At 43.2% G+C, this 19,796-nt stretch overlaps 1 protein-coding gene across 2 annotated transcripts in view; it reads left to right on the top strand.

The window, feature by feature from the left end:
- The window catches only part of STAG2 (STAG2 cohesin complex component), a 195,140-nt gene that overhangs the window by 93,179 nt on the left and 82,165 nt on the right, over nucleotides 1-19,796 (top strand). For both annotated transcript variants that reach the window (XM_032763544.2, XM_075068837.1), the window contains exons 7-14: nucleotides 1,443-1,647; nucleotides 2,695-2,846; nucleotides 4,526-4,599; nucleotides 4,703-4,826; nucleotides 15,310-15,408; nucleotides 15,513-15,592; nucleotides 16,610-16,717; nucleotides 18,280-18,391. In XM_032763544.2, coding sequence (XP_032619435.1) covers nucleotides 1,443-1,647; nucleotides 2,695-2,846; nucleotides 4,526-4,599; nucleotides 4,703-4,826; nucleotides 15,310-15,408; nucleotides 15,513-15,592; nucleotides 16,610-16,717; nucleotides 18,280-18,391 — 954 coding nt within the window. The remainder of the gene's footprint in view (nucleotides 1-1,442; nucleotides 1,648-2,694; nucleotides 2,847-4,525; nucleotides 4,600-4,702; nucleotides 4,827-15,309; nucleotides 15,409-15,512; nucleotides 15,593-16,609; nucleotides 16,718-18,279; nucleotides 18,392-19,796) is intronic.

The following is a 19,796-nucleotide window of genomic DNA, read 5'->3' as shown; positions in this document are numbered from 1 at the left end:
CCACCAAGGAGCCACCTAGGAAAAAGGTGTCCCTTTTTGAGATCAGACACTCAACATCTTTGGGGCGAGACCTGGCTCTTGTGACCATCTGGACACTTCTAGTACTGGGATTGTTGAGGCGTTCAAAGACCCTAAAATAGCGAACCACAAATAGGCACACCATTACTCAGAACCAGGACTGAGACAGACAGAAAAAAAATCTGTCGGCACCGATCGAGAGCGACACTGTGCTCCCTTGGCATATATACACCAGCACTGAAGAGAAGACAGCAGATATCAGCCTGTCCCAAGATCTTGATCTCCACATTTCACCCCTCAACAGTATTATGATACACAACGTAGGCGACAGAGACATCCTCCCAAGTGCAGGCAGACATTGTCACAAGTGACTATGCCCCACCCATCCAATAACAATTTTGAACATTTGGTTGAGGCCCTAAGATCCTCTCCCGCTCCGTAATCCAACCATCTCCAGTAATCCATGAGTTTGGTGACCGCGTGACCCCTAGTACCCATCAGAGCAACAAATCATCTCCAATGAGTGGACCTTGGAAATTGCCAGGAAGGGATATTCTATTCTGTTCCTCTTAGATAATCATTAGTTACTGTTTAAGGAACATCTCTTCATAAAATCTATCAAACTAATACCTGGAGTTATACAGTCACAAAGCGTTGCTCTCTGTTGCTTGGAGTTAGGTTTGGAAGTTGTTTCGGGACAGAGGTTTAATCACTTTTTAATTAAGTAAACTTTAACTTTCCTTTGGAAATATACTGCTGCTGGTTAGTCTCTTGAAATGGGGGTCTGCAGAAGCAATTAATAGAGGAAAATGTAAATCACTTACCAGTTTTACTTGTTTTATCTTTCAGTATGCACACTGGTCTCTCCCTCCTCCCTTCACTTTTAGGGTTTTTTTTTTTTTTTTTTTTTGGTAGCGGTAGGAAGGAAGTAGATACTAATTTTTGTGGGGTAATAGTTTTAGCTTTTTACAGTTTCTGGTTCTATAATGTTCTAATAGTTCCTTGGCTCATGAGCTTGGTGTATAACTCTGTGATTACATAGCCTTTCTGTTAATTTAGCTCTAGTTATACTAAATATTTTTGTTGTTGTCATGGGCGTTACTTTATTTGTTAGCGTGTTATGAAAAAAATGGTCAGTGGAACGTTAGCTCAGTATATTTTTGTGCAAGGAATGTCAATGAATTCCACTAGGTGAATGCTCGCTTTGTGCATAGCAAAATTGAATTGACAAGTAAATGTAAATTTTTGGGCCAGATAGTGAGCTGTGCCCATTTACACCAGCAGAGAACTAGGCTCTGTCTGGTTGAACAAACCTTTTTTTATCCTTCAATTTATCTGTATTCTGTACTGTTATATTCTAACAATATGTAATTTTTTTATAGTTCTGTGCTGGCTAATGTTTGAATATCTTTTTATGTTTGTAGGATAGTGGAGATTATCCACTTACCATGGCTGGTCCTCAGTGGAAGAAGTTCAAATCCAGTTTTTGTGAGTTCATTGGAGTATTGGTCCGACAGTGTCAATATAGTATCATATATGATGAATATATGATGGATACAGTCATTTCACTGCTTACAGGACTATCGGACTCACAAGTCAGAGCATTTCGACACACTAGCACACTGGCAGGTCAGCATCTTTTTATTTATTCAGCTTCTGTATACATTTTCTTTTCAGTTTTCAGCATTATCAGAGAAGACTGTTTTTGTAAAACTTTCTGAATATTCGGTATTTGGCTCTTTCACATTTTGTTGCATTGGGTTAAGTCATTTCATTTTCATTTAATTATTCAGTTTTGTATTCTGGATCAGTTTTTTAGTTGTAGTTTTTATAATTTTGGGTGTTGTGACCTGGTGCATGGGGTTGGAGCACCACTGAGTTTTGGCCCATCCAGCCTTCTGACTCAAACTATGGTCCAAACCTGAGTGGTGGTGTGACCTAGTGCATGGGGTCACACCACCACTCAGTTATGGCCTAATCAAATGTGTTTTTACAGCCATTTCCAAGATTGCACAGATTTTATTCATATTCATGATTTCTGTGACCTCTGTGAGAAAATCATAGTCCTAACTTTGTGACCTCCTTTTGAAGAGAGAGAAATTCTGACTTGTGTTTTGGAGGTTGTGATTGAACAGTGGACTGTATTACTTACTTTAATGGTGGAATCCTCTTAATTTAATGTTTCCATTGCAACACATTTTAACAGTCATATATGATCAGCTAAATGAAATGCTAAATGAAGGCTCTGTTACATAAATGTGTATGTTGCAGTTCAGAGATCACAACGATGGTCATAGTATGAAAAAGTAAATAGAATAAAATAAAAAATAAAATAGCTAATTATTGAGTAAAAGTGTCTTATCTGCACTTTTTATGCATTCCTTGTATTGCTGACCAATTTGAATGAATAAATACAGTTTGAGTAATTTTTTTATTTTTCTACATTAGTAGTTATCAGCAAAATTATGCTCTTATTTAAATAAGTCTGCAATTTTTATGAATATCTTAAAGTTTAAAACAGATGTATTGAAGATATTCACAACACTTTAATATATGTAGCAGTTGTATTTACAAGTGGTACTAGAGTATTTTACTTGAATATTATAACTCATTTGTTTTCATCTTTGTTACAAAGCTAACTTTTAAAATCAATTCTCACTTTTTACTTTTTTGTAGCTATGAAGCTGATGACTGCTTTAGTGAATGTGGCATTAAATCTTAGCATTAACATGGACAATACACAACGGCAATATGAAGCAGAGCGAAATAAAATAATTGGAAAACGAGCTAATGATAGGCTGGAACTTTTGCTACAGAAGAGGAAGGAGGTTAGAGCAATTAATATTTCTAGTTGCTGTGCGTGATGGTTTGAAGGAGAGAAAATGTTAATGAAATGACAACAATCTCGTATGAATTAGTTTTTGCAAAGGCAATTTTTTTTGCCATTTTGTTTCATCTTTAAATTGCACATAACGGTCAAATATTATTTTGCTAAACACTTAAACATGCTTGTGTTATTAAAAACTAGAAGGCTGTCTTGGTTCAAATTGAGCTCAGTTAGGTAATGAACAAAACTCACCATCCTTTGACTACTCTTCTTGTTCGAGGTTAAAGTAGGTTATTTCAATGTAATAATCAGAAGCCCTTGTCACAAAAAACAATCTCAGGAGAAAGTCTTTTGAACTATTTTCTTGTCCATAGAAGTTGTCCTGTCTGAAGTCAAAGTTGAGGTAAAGCTGTTAACTTAAGCTGTCTCTATCATTTCCTTTCTGAACATAGGAAACTCTGCTAATTTACTGCTGTAGCACCTTTCATGAGCCCTAATTCATTTTAAACATTTAAAATGGCAAATACTTTTTGTTTTTAATTTATTAATTTTTTTGTCTTTTAAAAATATCTTCTCCCCCATATGTTAAAAATATTCTAGGTGATTAAACCAGAATTTTTAATTTTTCTTTTCACCCTTTATGCAATTATTTTTTTATTTTAGTTATTTTAGATTGAACAATGGAGATCTACTATTAGATATTACTAGTAAGATGATCTCATGTTTGTCTTCCAAAGAGCTTCCATTTATGGCCCTGGCCCTTTGAAGATTAAACATGTATAGTCCTGTTTAATTCAGTGGGACTACTCGTCTTTACAAGATTAGGTCTTGAATAGATAGTACACAGGTTCCAAAAGGGAAAGACTGTAAGAATTGAGACTGCCTTATTTTATTTTGCTCCATGTATGTTTGGTCTTTAGACTTTCTCTGTCAGCCCTTTATAGCTTTGGTTAATTCATCTATTTGCCTTCTGATTGTATGTTTGTAGCTTCTGCATTAAATTTAAGCTCCTGGTCCTTGCCTTTATAGCTCTGCACGTTTCTTCTCTTCTGTTCACCCAAGCTCCACAGCTAACTGGGTTCTTCATTTGTGTCTCTCTCTGTTTTCTCAATACTTTCTTCCGCTTTCTCTATCTATGTGCAAGCTGGACTGTTTTGCCTCCATCATTTCTAATTTCTCATTCTTCCTTGAAATTAATTTCCTCACAAGTCCCTCATTCAATTTCCCTTTTTTTCCTCCAATAAGGCAATAGGGAGAGGGTTAAACCAGTGAATGTCAGATGTGGAACACAGTGCATTTAATTTAAATTACTCCAAACAAAATTATTAGAAAAAAGTAATTTACTAAAGGTTAGAATGCCTTTGTAATAGGAGAGGAAAACATTTGGTCTTTTTTCTAGTTGTCAACATTATAGTTATTGACATGCTGTAATATTTAAGGTGTCTTAAATACTTGAGCATGATGCTGAAAACTGACATTTACAAATATTCACTGCAGAGTAGACTGAACTGTCAAAACAATTTTGAATCAATTTTCTTTTTAGTAGAATCTGTGTAAGACTCACATAAAATAAACTATAAAAATATGCATGTGGTGCACTCCATCTAGTACAAAAATCATTTATAGTACTCACATTTTTACGATCATTCAGTAATTATATATTCTTTCTTTGTTTTTTAGCTTCAAGAAAATCAGGATGAAATAGAAAATATGATGAATGCAATATTTAAAGGTGTTTTTGTGCATAGATACCGGTAAGTTTAACTTGTTCTGTAATTTGTAGCTTTTGTAAACTTTTTTGGGTTTGTTGTAAATACTTTTACCTTTCACCATTACCTTTTTGTTTCCCCCTTGCAGAGATGCAATAGCTGAAATAAGAGCTATCTGTATTGAAGAAATCGGCATATGGATGAAAATGTATAGTGATGCCTTTCTTAATGACAGCTATTTAAAATATGTAGGTTGGACTATGCATGATAAGGTAAGCTGTATGTTTGAACAGTGCTGTTTATACCCACAAGTTATTTTCTGGGGAAAAATCAGCTTCCCTATTTTTGAATTGGTAGACCTAGAATTAGCATTTGAGCAGATAGAAAACCAAAACCAATTAAAAAAATTAATATATTCAGTCCGTGATCCTATTTACACTGAAACTAGTGGCTAAACTATTGAGGTCTACTAGTGCGGTAGTGCAGTAGATATTCAACTCATCCAATTGTGTATCAGCCAACATTTTCACAATTTCCATGAAGTTAAGCACATTCACCTACATTTTCAAAAGCGAGCAGTGATTGTGGATGCTAAAAGCTGCGTCTAACTTGATATCTCTAAAAGGGGCTCATTTTCAGAGTGTTGGTTCCACACACTTTATAAAAATCAGGTCACTTTAAGGCATCTCAAGATGGACAACCTAAAACTGCTCATCACTTTGGAAACTGTAGGTCTCAATTTGTGTGACTAAATATGGATTCAAGTGGCGTAATTTTTCAGACGTGATGAACACCTTCAACTCCTGTTGAAGTCTGGGAGTGATAGGTACTTAGTACCTCAGATGTGGGTGTAGGTGCCTAACTTGGGTACCCAAGTTTTAAAATTTTGATCATGGTATATGAATTTTATATACTCAGTCCTATTGTAAAATAGGGAATGTTGATATAAGTATTCATTAGTTTCAATATTTTATTGGGGTTTGGTTTATAGTATAAATACTACATCAGTGCAGTTTAGTTTTTAAATAATTCATTTTGTTTTTTTAAAAAAACTTTCTTGTCATATAAGAACTAATTGAGTTCATAATACCTCTAAATCTATTACTTTATTTCACAACATGGATTAAAGTTGTACAAATACATTTCTTACGAATTTATTTTTTAAAGTTTGATCAGATAAACAATGGAGAGTTTATTGGAGTTGTTCTCATCACGTACGCTTTTAAAAAAAGCAGATCATACATATTTTAGATAGAAGTTTAGATATCAAACATGTTAAAGGAAATATCAGCCGTAAGAAAATACTTAATCTTTTTAAATGCCTGTTTAGTCAGTATCTTCAACACTGACTTCCTTTCTGTAATTTTCAGCTTCCTTATTTATATTATTTTTCACATTAACTATGATACTGGATTATGCCAACTGTTTAAGTTTCTCTGGCTGATGCTATTTGTTTGGGTGTGGTAATTGAACAGTTTTGCTCGTTGCAAAAGTCTTAATCTGCTTTCTGCATCAGAGTAAAATTTAAATTTCAGGAGTGTTTGTCTGAGTACCTGTTTTTGGCGTTCTGCCAAAAACTTGTTACTTATTTCTAAATTGCTAGTTTGGATTGAGGTGCAAAAGCACTGTGTGAAATACTACACTAAAATTATGTCTTAAGCACTAAAATTCTTTAAGTGATTGCACATGTGTATTCCACTTTTGATGTGCACGTGCCCTGTGCACAGTGTCTGAAAATTTTTCCCTAAGCGGTACCCGATGGGGTGGCTCAAACACCTTGTACTGCTGTATGCCTTTAGTGCCAGTAAAGCACACAACTTCTTGCTCCCTCTTCTTGCCATCCGAGATGGTCATTGGAACTGCTGTTTTTGCATTCACAAGGTTTCCATGGACTTTACTCTGTATATTGTAAGTAGTGAGTGTGGTTAGTAATGAAGTAGCTAGTTTTTGGTGCTTGTCGGTTGTTCTTCGAGTGATTGCTCAGGTGTGTTCCACAGTAGGTGTGCGTGCTCGCCACGTGCACTGGTATCTGAAGTTTTTCCCTTAGTAATACCCACAGTGGGGGAGCCCCGCTGCGACCCTTGGAGTGGCACCTCTATATTGTGCCACAAAGGGGTCTGCGCGCTCCCCCCACTGTGTTCCTTCTTGCTGTCAGTGAAGGTAATCAGAACTTCTGCTCCAGCTTTGCTGCAGTATCTTCCTTAGTAGTACAGTCTTCGTCCGTTACTAGTTTTCTCCAGTTAGGAGCCTGGCTTGGGGCATGCCCTGAGCCCTAAGCTTCAAGTCGTGCGACTCCTGTCGCAATTCTGTGCCCAGAAGCAATCCACACTCTGAGTGTCTTCGCTGTGTCGGCGAGACTCACATAAGTGAGCTCTGCAAATTCTGTAAGTCCTTCAAGCCGCGGACTAAACACGAACGAGATCCGACTCCAGACCCTGCTTAGGGAGTCGGCCCTGGCCCCAGCACCGCCGCACCAACACGGCCTGGCACCGGGCACCGCATCCTCGGTGTGGAGCAAAGCCCCATCCACCAGCCATCACCGCTGCCCGGCCAAGAAGCAAGCCAAGACCCAGCGGCATCAAGATAAGGTCAGGGGTGAGGCTGGACCTGAGTTGGGCAGCCTGCAATCCCCCTGGGGACCCAGACCTCCAACATGTGTGGAGCGGAGTAGTCTGGCCCGGTCAGCGCGTGCCTCCCCGATGATGAGGATTCCGTAAATGCCAGAGGCAGCGCAAGACATCCTGGTCATGCGAGTATTGAGCGAGTTGGGGCCGTGGTCCCAAGGGAAGCTGCTGCCGGGAGCTCACCAGCCAGGTCGGAGGTTGAGGTCCCTGCTCGATCTGCAGGGCCTTCCCGTAGCCCACGTCAGGTTCCCACTCCATTGTCAGGGTTGCCTGGGAGCGAGTTACTGGAGTCTTCCTCGGCACGCAGGGACCACAGGCGCCAAGACAGAAAGCGTTGACGCTCCTCATCCCGCTGTAGTGATAGTAGGTCACAACATCATCGGCAATGTTGATCTCACCATAGCGTGCGCCATGCTCGAAGTGCTTCCCGACTGTCACCGGTGCGTCAGGGCCGAGGTCGCCGACAGGAGTCCAGAGACAGCACGTCTGATGTTTTGTTTCGTCGTCGTCGAGGTCTAAATCCCGGGGCTGACACTTCATAGACGTACCGATCGAGCCGCTCCTATGGCACCGTGCGATCCTCTGTCACTTCAGCCTTGGCTCTCAGTCGTCCTTCCGCAGGCCGCACCGTCCCTCAGGAACATGTAACCCTGGTCAGGCCTCAGCCGGCGCAGTGGCAACGTGCACCATGGCAAGGACAGCGGTGCCAGTCGGCACCGTGGCCCCAGGCACCTGCACCACCGAGGCCCCGATCCGTGGCTGAGGCATCCCAAGCACCCCCTGCGTCTCCACCTCGGCACCGATAGCAGTACTCGGGCGCTGAACCACCGGCACCGCAACCAGACACGGACACGGAGTGCGACCTACCTGCACCACCCGATGCCCAAGGGGCGGTACTGGTCGTCTCGTCGGCACCACACGACTCCATAGCGGTACCGCCTCCTTCTTTTCAGGAGGATTTCAAAGTTCATCAGGAGCTTCTCCGGCGTGTAGCCACCAGCCTCCAGCTCCAGGCGGAGGAGATGGAGGAACCGTCGGACAAATTGTTTAATGTCCTCTCCTCCTCGGCACCTGGCTGTGTGGCCGTACCCCTTCACCAAGGGGTAACCAACATTTCAGTCGCTCAATGGCAAACCCCTGCCTCTCTGCCGCCCATTTCTAAGAAGGCAGAGCGGAAGTACTTTGTGCCAACGAGGGGGCATGAGTACCTGTACACTCATCTGGCCCCGAACTCACTAGTGGTGAAGTGGGTCAACCACCATGAAAGACATGGCCAGCCCACGCCCACCCCTAAGGACAAGGATGTGAGGAGGCTGGACGCTTTTTGGGAAAAAAGTTTATTCCTCTGCGAGCTTCCAGCTCAGGGTGGCAAACCATCAGGCACTCCTGAGCAGGTATGACTTTAACTTGTGGGAGTCTGTGCCTAAATTTGAGCTTTCCCTTCAAGAGAAGGACAGGAAGGAGTTCAAGGCATCCCTAGTTGATGAGGGAGCAGCAACGGTGGAAGTGCGTCTCCAGGCAGCCTCGAACACAGCACGTTCGATGGCCTCGGCTATCTCCATGTGATGGGCATCATGGCTTTCGCTGTTGAGGCTCTCCGTGGAATCCCAGTCCCTAATGCAAGACCTGCTGTTCCACGGCAAAACGTTATTTGTGGACCAAACGGATACCCATCTGGACGGGATGAAAGACTTCCGTATCACCCTGCAGACCCTCAGCCTGTATGTCGTGCCAGCCAAGGACAAACCCAGGCTGTAGCCCTCGGCTCCCCCCATAAGGGGCAGATACGAACCTCCGCCTAAGAGGCCTAGGGACCAGAGGCGCAGGTCTCAGTGCCAGTCCCGTTCGGCCCCACGCCCCAGCCCCTTGACGGGAAAGAGGCAAGGGAAGAGGTGTGTTTGACTTTTTATGGGGGGCCACCTGGCCTGTTGCCAAGGAAACCCCCCAGTTAATAAAGTTGTTTTTTAGCAAGCGTTTATCAGCCTTCAGAGTGCATTGATCCCGTATAACGTCAGACCAGTGGGTCCTCAATACCATCTCTGACGAGTACAGGCGGCAGTTCGATGAAACCCCACCACATCATCCTCCGTCCCGGGATGTCCCTGGGGAATTGGAGCACGCCCTCTTTCTATCTCAAGAGGTGTCGTGCATTCTCGCCCTCGGTGCAGTGGAGAGGGTCCCTCAGGAATTCCAGGGCAAAGGATTTTATTCCCGGTATATCCTGATCCCAAAGGCAAACAGTGGGCTCAGGCCTGTCCTCGACCTGAGGAATCTCAACCAGTTTCTGGTCCACTGCAAATTCCATATGGTGTCCCTGACTTCTATTATTCTGTCCCTGGACCCAGGTGATTGGTTCGCATCCCTGGATCTCCAGGATGCGTACTTCCATATCCACATTTTCGAGGGTCCCAGGCGCTTCCTCCGCTTTCTGGTGGGGACAGACCATTACCAGTTTACAGTGCTCCCCTTTGGCCTTTCCACGGCCCCCAGGGTTTTTACCAAATACATGGCGGTGGTGGCAGCCCACCTCAGGAGGAATGGGCTTCAGATCTTCCCCTACCTGGACAACTGGCTGCTCAAGGGCAAGTCTTGGTCCCAGGTGCAGATGCAGATGGAAGTCCTGCTAGGTACCTGCACGAGTCTAGGCCTGGTGGTGAACAAAGAGAAATCCACGTTAGTCCCAGTCCAGCGCACACACTTCATAGGGGCACTGTTAGACTCCCAGGTAGCCACGGCCTCCCTCCCCCAGGAGAGGTTTGAGATGCTCAAAGGTCTTGTCACCTTGGTCACGGTCTTTCTGATGACGACGGCACGGGTGTTCCTTCAAATCCTAGGCCATATGGCAGCATGCACCTCCGTGCGTGACATGCCAGGCTCAGGATGAGGCCCCTCCAACTTTGGCTGGCCTTCCAGTATTCCCTGGCCTGACGTTGCCACCCAATGTAGTAGCTGACCTGAAGTGGTGGTCTCTCCCGAGCAATGTGCTTCAGGGAATGCCCTTCAGGGAACCCCCTCCTGCACTAGATCTGTTGTCGGACGCCTCGGACTTGGGATGGGGAGCTCACGTAGAGAGCTTCAAAACCCAGGGCAGATGGTTGCCCTCGGAATTGCATCTGCGCATAAATGTCAGGGAGTTCAGGGGGGAAGGTGGTCAGGGTCCTCACGGACAATATGACTGTGATGTATTATATCAACAGGCAAGGGGGCACACGTTCCATGCCTTGTGCTAGGAAGCCCAGCTCCTGTGGGAGTTGTGTATAGCCCACAACATCCTTCTCAGGGCTTTTCACCTGCCTGGCAGGTGCAATGCACTCGCAGATCACCTAAGGAGGTTCTTCTCCCAACAACACGAGTGATCTCTACACAGGGAGGTGGCCAGGCAGCTCTTCCTAGAATGGGGCACTCCCCAGGTAGATCTATTCACCACCATCCAGAATTGCCTATGCCCACGATTCTGCTCCAGGGCAGGAGAGGGCAAAGGGGGTGATATCAGATGCGTTCCTAATCCCATGGTCGGGTCGCCTGTTCTACGCCTTCCCGCCCTTTCCGCTGATAGGCAAGGTCCTCCAGACGGTTAAGGCAGACAGGGCTCGGATTATCCTCACAGCCCTGGATTAGGCCTGTCAACATTGGTACGGGTCCCTCCTGTAGCTGTTAGCGCCCCCCCCCCCCCGGTGCAGGCTGCTGCTCCGACTGGATCTCCTGTCCCAGGAGGAAGGACGTCTCCTCCATCCCAACCTGGCTGCACTTCATTTAACAGCATGGCTGCTCCGTGGTTGAATGAGGAGGAGAGGAAGTGTTCTCAGGATATTAGACAGGTCCTGCTCGAGAGTAGGAAACTGTCCACACATCGAACCTACCTGGCCAAATTGGTATTGGTTCTCCATGTGGGCAAGGGAGAGGGGTTCTTCCCCCTCGTCCGCGTCTATCCAGCTCATCCTCAATTATCTCCTGTCCCTTAGGACTGAAGGTCTGGTGCCCTCTTTGGTCAGGGTGCACCTGGCAGCCATTTCGGCTTTCCAGCCCCCAGTGCAGGGCCACTTGGTGTTTTCACACCGTATGATCTCCTGGTTCTTGAAAGGGCTGGGTCAGGCATTTCCTTACACTAGACCCCGAGTCTTCCTTTGGGACCTGAACCTAGTGCTCTCCTGCCTCACAGGGCCTCCATTTGAGCCTTTGGCCATGTGTTCGTGGTCCCACTTATCGTGTAAGGTGGTGAACCCCCTTATATGGTCTTTCATATCGATACGGTCCAGCTCCGCCCAAACTCGGCTTTTCTGTCAAAGGTAGTCTCGGCTTTCCACATGGATCAAGACATCTTCCTCCCAGTCCTCTGTCCTAAGCCCCATTCCTCCAATGAGGAAAGACGCTTGCACATGCTAGATGTCTGTAGAGCGCTGGCTTTTTACTTAGATAGAACCAGGACTTTCAGTAGATCCCCTCAGCTTTTCATTGCTTATGCTGAGTGTATGAGGGGGTGACCAGTCTCCACCCATCGGATCTCCTGCTGGATCACCTTGTGCATACGCACTTGTTATGACCTGGCAGGGGTTCCCCCACCTCCTATAGTGAAAGCTGATTCGACGAGAGCTCAGGCCTCATCTGCTGCCTACGTGGCGCATTTCCATAAGAACGGCTGTACTGGGTCAGACCAAAAGTCCATCTAGTCCAGTATCCTGTCTGCTAACAGTGGCCAATGCCAGGTGCCCCAGAGGGAGTGAACCTAACAGGTAATGATCAAGTGATCTCTCTTCTGCCATCCATCTCTACCCTCTTGCAAACAGAGTCTAGGGACACCATTCCTTACCCATAGTGGCTAATAGCCATTAATGGACTTAACCTCCATGAATTTATCCAGTTCTCTTTTAAACACTGTTATAGTCCTAGCTTTCACAAGCTCCTCAGGTAAGGAGTTCTACAGGTTGACTGTGTGCTGTATGAAGAACTTCCTTTTATTTGTTTTAAACCTGCTATCTGTTAATTTCATTTGGTGACCCTCTAGTTCATTGGTATTTATGTTGGAAATAAGTAAATAACTTTCCTGTATCTACTTCTCTCACATAACACCCATGATTTTATATACCCTATAATCTCCGTTTTTTATCTCTCTTCTTTTCCAAGCTAAAAAGTCCAGCCTCTTAATTTCTCCTCATATGGACCCTTTCCAAAAACCTAATCATTTTAGTTGCCCTTCTCTGAACCTTTTCTAATGCCAGTGATCTTTTGAGATGAGCAACCACATGGTACGCAGTATCAAGATGTGGCGCATACCATCGATTTATATAATGCAATACTAAATCTTCTTATTCTTTATCCTTTTAATGATTCTCTAACATCTGTTTGCTTTTTGACCACCTCTGACAACTGTGTGTCATCTTAGACCTATCCACGAGACTCAATCTTTCCCCTGATAGTTGTAGCTAAATTACCCCATCATATTGTATGTAATGTTGGGTTATTTTTTCCAATGCATTACTTTACATTTAATCCACATTAAATCATTGCCATTGTTGCCCACAGCTCACTTAGTATTTGTGAGAATCTTTTGAAGTCTTCGCAGTCTGCTTGGTCTTAACTATCTTGAGGAGTCTGATCGTCAATTTGCCACCTCACTGTTACCCCTTCTCCCAGATCATTATGAATAAGTTGAATAGGATTGGTCCTAGGACTGACCCTTGGGAAACACTACTATTTACCCTTCTCCATTCTGAGATACCATTAATTCCTACCTCTGGTTCCCTATTTAAACCTGGGCACCTTATAGACTAACAGACGTTTGGAGCATGAAGCTTTCGTGGGAATATCCCACTTGTCGGATACATGTAGTGGAAATTTCCAGGGCAGGTATATATGCAAGCAATTAGAGATAACGAGGTTTGTTAATCAGGAGAGGATGGGCCTGTTCTACAGCATTGGATGAGAGGCTCTCCACCATGGATGTAGAGGCTCTCTACACAAACATCCCACACACAGATGGAGTACAAGCTGTCAGAACAGTACGCTGATGATCGCACAGCACAACTGGTTGCTGAGCTCTGTGCCTTTATCCTCACACACAACTGTTTCAAATTTGATGACAATATATATCTCCAGATCAGTGGCACCCGCTATGGACACCCACGGTCCAAAATATCCATATATTTTATGGCTGACCTGTAACAACGCTTCCTAAGCTTGAAAAACTCATGCTCCTTCTCTGCCTACGCACAGATGACCATTTCATAATCTGGACCTAGTGGAAGGAGACTCTTGAAAAATCCACCACAATTTCAACAGCTTCCACCCCACGTCAACTCAGCCTGGACCCAACTATCACAGGAGTCCACTCCTAGACACCAGGGAAATAAGACGATGGTCACATTAACACCACCTATACCGAAAACCTACGACCGCTATGCCTACCTTCATGCCTCCAGCTTCCCACCAGGCACCCACACATCCATTGTTAAGGCAACACGAGTACAGCCGCCATCTTGCTATAAACCCTCAGACAGAGACCAAACCTACAATATCTCCACCAAGGCATTCTCGAAAACACAGTACCCACACAAACGACACTAAGGAGCAACAGATCAATTAGAGCCAGAAGTGTACCCAGAAGCTTCCTAACGCAGACACAACCAAGAAAGAAACCAACAGGACTCACCAGCCATCAACATACGATCCCCCAGCTAAAACCTCCTCCAACGCATCATCAAGCGATCTACATACCCATCCTGGACAATGACTCACAGTTTTCAAGGGCTTGGGTGGCAGGCCAGTCCTCGCCCACAGACAACACTGGCCCACCTGAAGCATATTCTCACAGTAACTGCCACACCGACCTATAGTAACTTGCTCAGAACCAATCCAGCAAAAACCTCGAGCCAACTCTGCCCATATTCTACACTAGCGACAACCAGATCACAGACCTAACCAATACAGCCACACGATCACCGGATCTTCACGCGCACGTCACCAAGTAATATACGCCAATCATATGCCCTGCAATGCCCCTCTGCTATGTACAATCGGCAAAACTGGACAGTCTCTACGGAAAAGGAATAATGGACACAAATCAGATATCAGGAATGCCAATATACAAAACGTGTAGAGAACACTCACTTCCCGGGACTCACAGTAGCAGATCTTAAGGGGCCATAACTGCAGCAGAAAAAAACTTCAGGACCAGACTTCAACTGCGAGCTTCATTTATCTACAAATTTGAACACCATCAGCTCACAGATTAAACAAAGACGTGTATGGGTTGCCAACTACAAAACCAGTTTTCTCCCTAGTTCACACCTCAACTGCTAGAACAGGACCTCATCCTCCGCTGACTGAACTAAACTCTCTTATCTCTAGCTTGCTTCTTGCTTGCATATATATACCCGCCCCTGGAAATTTCTACTACATGCATCCAACGAAGTGGGTATTCACCCACGAAAGCTCCAAACGTCAGTTAGTCTATAAGGTGCCACAGGATTCTTTGCTGCTTTTACTGATCCAGACTAACACGGCTACCCCTCTGATACTTGTCTTTTAACCAGTTCTCAGTCTCTGAAAGAACCTTCCCTCTTATCCCATGACAACTTAATTTATGTAAGAGCCTTTGGTGAGGGACCTTGTCAAAGACTTTCTGGAAATCTAAGTACACTATGTCCACTGGATCCCCCTTGTCCACACGTTTGTTTGACCCCTTCAAAAAACTCGAATGGATTAGTAAGAGACGATTTCAGTAGCGTGAAATTTCAGATTTAAGTATCTGAAATCATTAAATTTACGATTTTTAAAATCCAGTAACCACGAAATTGACCAAAACAGACTGTAAATTTGGTAGGGCCCTAGACATATGCAACACATCTCAAAGAACAACAGTTACAAAGTCTGTAAATGTTTTTTACACCCTGAAAGTGTAAAAAGTAATTATGACATCAATATCATGATGATAATCTTTGGTAGTTTGTTCCTCAAGAGAAGAGCTGCTGATAATTATGCCAGTGATGTGGGAAAACAAGATAATGCGAGCCACAGGATCTTAATTTTATTTCAACAAATTCAGATTTTAGAGTGGAAAATTATATATGCTTTGAAGATGAAATACACTTCAGATACATACTTGGTTTTAATCCAGTTCTTAACTTTATTTTAGCAAGGGGAGGTAAGACTCAAATGTCTTACTGCTTTGCAAGGACTTTACTATAATAAAGAGCTTAATTCCAAATTGGAACTCTTCACCAGTCGATTCAAGGTACGTATAGTTTGATATTTTCAAGAAAACCGACTTTAAACTTTTTTAAAATTGTTCTGTTTTACTTTGTGCTGCTTTGAAAATAGTTTCCTTTTTGTTCTTAGGATAGAATTGTGTCTATGACTCTTGACAAAGAATATGATGTTGCAGTCCAAGCAATAAAATTACTTACTCTTGTTTTACAGTAAGTATATATGTATTTCTGATCAACAATAAGTACAAGAATGTTAAAAAATCTTTGTGTAAGTCAGATGCCTCCATACAGAGTCTGAGAGAAGTTTGTCCATCTTACTCTAGCACAAGGATGTATTTTAGAAATAGTCAGCAATGATATTTCCAGCGAGGATATCATCCCAACCTTTACCCAATTTACACATTTAAATGCTAGAAATATTACGACACTCATTTCAATTTGAAGTTTTCATAAGAGAGCTGAACTAAAAAGATATACTGCAGATGGGATGTGTCTGATAGAAGGCAATAATTGAACTAAATTGACTCTTAGGTCACAACATACTGTGTCTTGGATATGTTTTAGTAAATGTAGTGTAAGTTTGTGGAATTCTATTTTAAAAACAGAACATTTTTATATCTTGAGAACTTTTCTGACAATCAGTGGACAGTTTATTTCAAAGAGATTCTCTGGTTAGGACTAGTATGGTATCAGATTAAGGTATTTTTCTAAACTAAATGCTATAGGTGAAATGTATACATGACACTAAAATCTTAGGGTGAAGTTAACCATTACTATAGGCTATTTAGAAACAATCTTGATTAATTTTATTGGAAGATAGGAGTCCCCTAGAATGAGTTGAAAATCTTAACTCTAGTAGCTAACCGTGTTCTTATCGATAACAAGATGAGATGACATGAAACAGAAAAACTAGCTTTCTATAGAGTATGTAACTGGAGACAGGCTTGACTTGATTTTGTTTGTGAAGTGATAGTTTCAGTACCCTGTTGATTTTAAAAGCATGGCACATGTAGGCAAAACAAAGGGTTGCCCAACAAATTAGACTAGTATTTTAGCAGTGCTGTATCCTACATGAAGAATGACTATTCACTTGTTGGGTTTGTTTGTTTGTGTTTTAAAGGATTGAGGATATTTTAGAGACAAGGCTTTCTTTTGACTCTTCCCTTTTTTCCTGTCTAATGATAGAAGTAAATTTTTTGTCTGTATTTTTTTACTGTCTCTTCCTAGGAGTAGTGAAGAAGTTCTGACTGCAGAAGACTGTGAAAATGTCTATCATCTGGTTTACTCGGCTCACCGGCCAGTAGCAGTAGCTGCAGGGGAGTTTCTTTATAAAAAGTGAGGAGCAATATACTTAATGTTAATTGATTACCTTTTTATTGTGTGGACTATCTAAAAAAGCACTGATATAATGGATATTTACCTTCTAGCTAGGAAAAGGGAAATGTGAGTAAGGAAGTAGGTGTTAAAATACAAAGGCATGAATAACTTGTAGTGAGATCTGCATTTAAAAAAAAAAAAAAAGTCACAACCCAGGCTCAGAAGCTTTAGTCCTGGTGCTGGCTGTTGTTTGGGAATCTGGAGACTGCAGGTAGTCTGGCAAGACCCTACAAATTGTAAACCTGTCTCGTGTGAAATGTTTTAGAGAATTCTTAAAATACCTTTTCTGTGTAATGTAGCATGTACATAGAACATACACTTGCATAAGTAGCTCATAGTTTTCTTGCTTAATATGTGGCCATCCCAGCTAAATTATGCAAAGAATACACCCTGTTCTCATGAATGCCATGTAAAATGTTGCATATATTACACTTAGAAGTGGAGATGTTTTAAGGAATGGACTAGGATGTGTATTGGTATTACATTTTCTTACATGACTGATCCAGATTATTTTGGATTGTCTGCTGTCTTGGTACATCTGGCAGCCATTGCGGTTTAGCTTGCTTCTGTAAACTTTCATTTTTCTCATCATCTTTCAGTAAAAGAGTTCATGAAGAGTCTGATAAATCTGTGTCCACCAATTGGGTAAATCTACAAGTCTATGGGATTTGAATTTGGTCCATACCCAAGTTTTTGTCCTTACCAAACTTACCCTTTTGCGATAATGCTATTTCTCTGTAGTGTGTATTTCTAGTGGCTGTTGCTTCAGCTAATCTTCTGACGATGGCAGATTGCATAAGATAGATATAGAAGGGCTCTGTCCTTTTACTTATCAAACTTACTGTGTAACTATTACATAGTTACTGAGATTGTAAACTCTTTGGGATAGGATCTGTCTTTTTGTACAGTTTTTGTACAGCTCTTAGGACAATGGGGTTATGATCCATGGTCGGGGCTCTCAAGCAGTATGATATTACAATAATAAATAATAATTACTTGGAATTGTGCAAAGTCCTTTTGTAAGACACCTACATTATTTGAGAAATTTAGGCCATTTATAAGAGATTATAAAAATGGATAATTTTGTTATGCAGACCTGCAATGATCTATGTGGAGTATCAGTGTTATTAAGATTTCAGCCTCAGTCCTGTAGACTTATGTGCTTGCTGAGCTATAAACACTTCATTAGTGCCACTGAAATGAGTGTTTAAAGTTGGACAACTCAAATGCGTAGTTAATCACTTGCTTAAGCTTTTCTGGGATTTAAGGCCTAAATCCTGCATGATACTAATGGAAAGGCAGCTCTATCAATTCCTGAAACTTACAAAGCTGCCTCTCGGAGCTCGAATCATAGAACTAGAAGGGACCTCAAGAGGAGCAGTTTACATCTTCATTTGAAATATTCAGCACTTGTTACTGTTGGAAACAGGATACTAATACTGTTAGTCTATTTCAGTATAGCATTTATTATTTCCTTCAAAGAGAAAATATTTTATGTTAAAAATATTTTATTTTCTTAGGCTTTTCAGTCGCAGAGAGCCTGAAGATGATGGACTGCTTAAAAGGAGAGGGAGACAAGGTCCAAATGCTAACCTTGTGAAGACTTTGGTATTTTTCTTTTTGGAAAGTGAAGTAAGTTGAGTTTCAAATTATCCGTTTTATCACTGTGACTAAGGCCTGGTCTACACTGGTGGGGCATAGAATCGATCTAAGTTATGACACTTCAACTATGTGAATAACGTAGCTGAAGTTGACTTACTTACACCTACTCACCGCGGTGTCTTCACTGCAGTGAGTCAACTGCTGCCATTCCCCTGTGACTCTGCCTGCACCTTTCGCAGCGGTGGAGTACAGGAGTCTACGGGAGAGCACTTGGGACTTGATTTATCGCGTCTAGACTAGACGTAATAAATCGACCCCCGCTGGCTCAATCGCTGCCTGCTGATTCAGCAGGTAGTATAGACGTACCCTAAGAGAGAGTTCCATTCTTTCCTGCTCTTATGTATTACATATCCATACTGGTTTCCTGTTTTAAATCATTACTCTGGGAAACTAGACTTTATTCTTTATAGTGTAGTATATCACTGAAGATCTGCAGAGTACAGGAACCCGTTTAATGGAATAGACAGCCAGTCACTTAAAACCACATGAGAGAGAGGTAAATATAAAAAAAACTCCTGAGGGCATTCTGCGCCAAAAAATAAATAAATTCTGCAAATAAATGTGGAGGCTACAGCATGGCATTGGGGAACACAGGCCACCTGAGGATCACTGGCAGCGTCTGCCGGTTGGTGGTGGTGGGGCGGGGGCGCAGTGGTGAGGCTGCATCCAACCCTGACATAGCACAAGGACATGGCCAGCCCCAGAAACACCCCATGGCCCTGCCCCTCTGTGTGGGCAGCAGGCTCTGCAAGACAGGATCCACATGTCAGGGGGATCCAGGTATGGGTTGAAAAGATTCTGGCGTGGTAGTGCGACCTAACGGTCATAGTCCATATAAACCCCCTTCCGAGCGGGGTATCGTGGCCTAGCGGCCAGAGTCCATAGTAACCCCCTTCCGAGCGGGGTAGCGTGGCCTAGAGGCCAGAGTCCATATAAACCCATTTGTGAGTGGGGTAGCGCGGCCTGGTGGCCAGAGTCCACATAAGATCCCTCATCGTTCAGAGGTGAGTGGTAGGGGGGACGTGGGACCGCCCTGTCCACCAAGCCCCGACCCAGGACCCTTTAGTGGCAAGCTCTCCTTGCCTCTTGCTTGGCAGGGATCTGCCCGTAATATGCCTAGCTTCCCCACAGATCTAACACTGTCTCTAGAGTTCCCCTGGGTCACTTTCCACCATAAATACTAGTTCATCTGGTGGGGGGGGGGGAAGGGGTCCTCTGGTTTGTTTCTCCCTGTGACGTCCCCTGTCGGGGTCCCAGGTAGTGCCTCAGCTTGACTGACTCATGGATCCTGACGCACAGGCTGTCCCTCCTCAGGAGCAGGCAGCATGCATCCTTCTCTTCCAGTGGTCAGCCCAGACTGAGCTGTTCTGCAGGC

Source organism: Chelonoidis abingdonii, chromosome 8 (assembly GCF_003597395.2).
Source record: "Chelonoidis abingdonii isolate Lonesome George chromosome 8, CheloAbing_2.0, whole genome shotgun sequence".
Classification (NCBI taxonomy): domain Eukaryota; kingdom Metazoa; phylum Chordata; order Testudines; family Testudinidae; genus Chelonoidis; species Chelonoidis abingdonii.
This window is presented reverse-complemented; position numbering and strand designations above follow the sequence as displayed.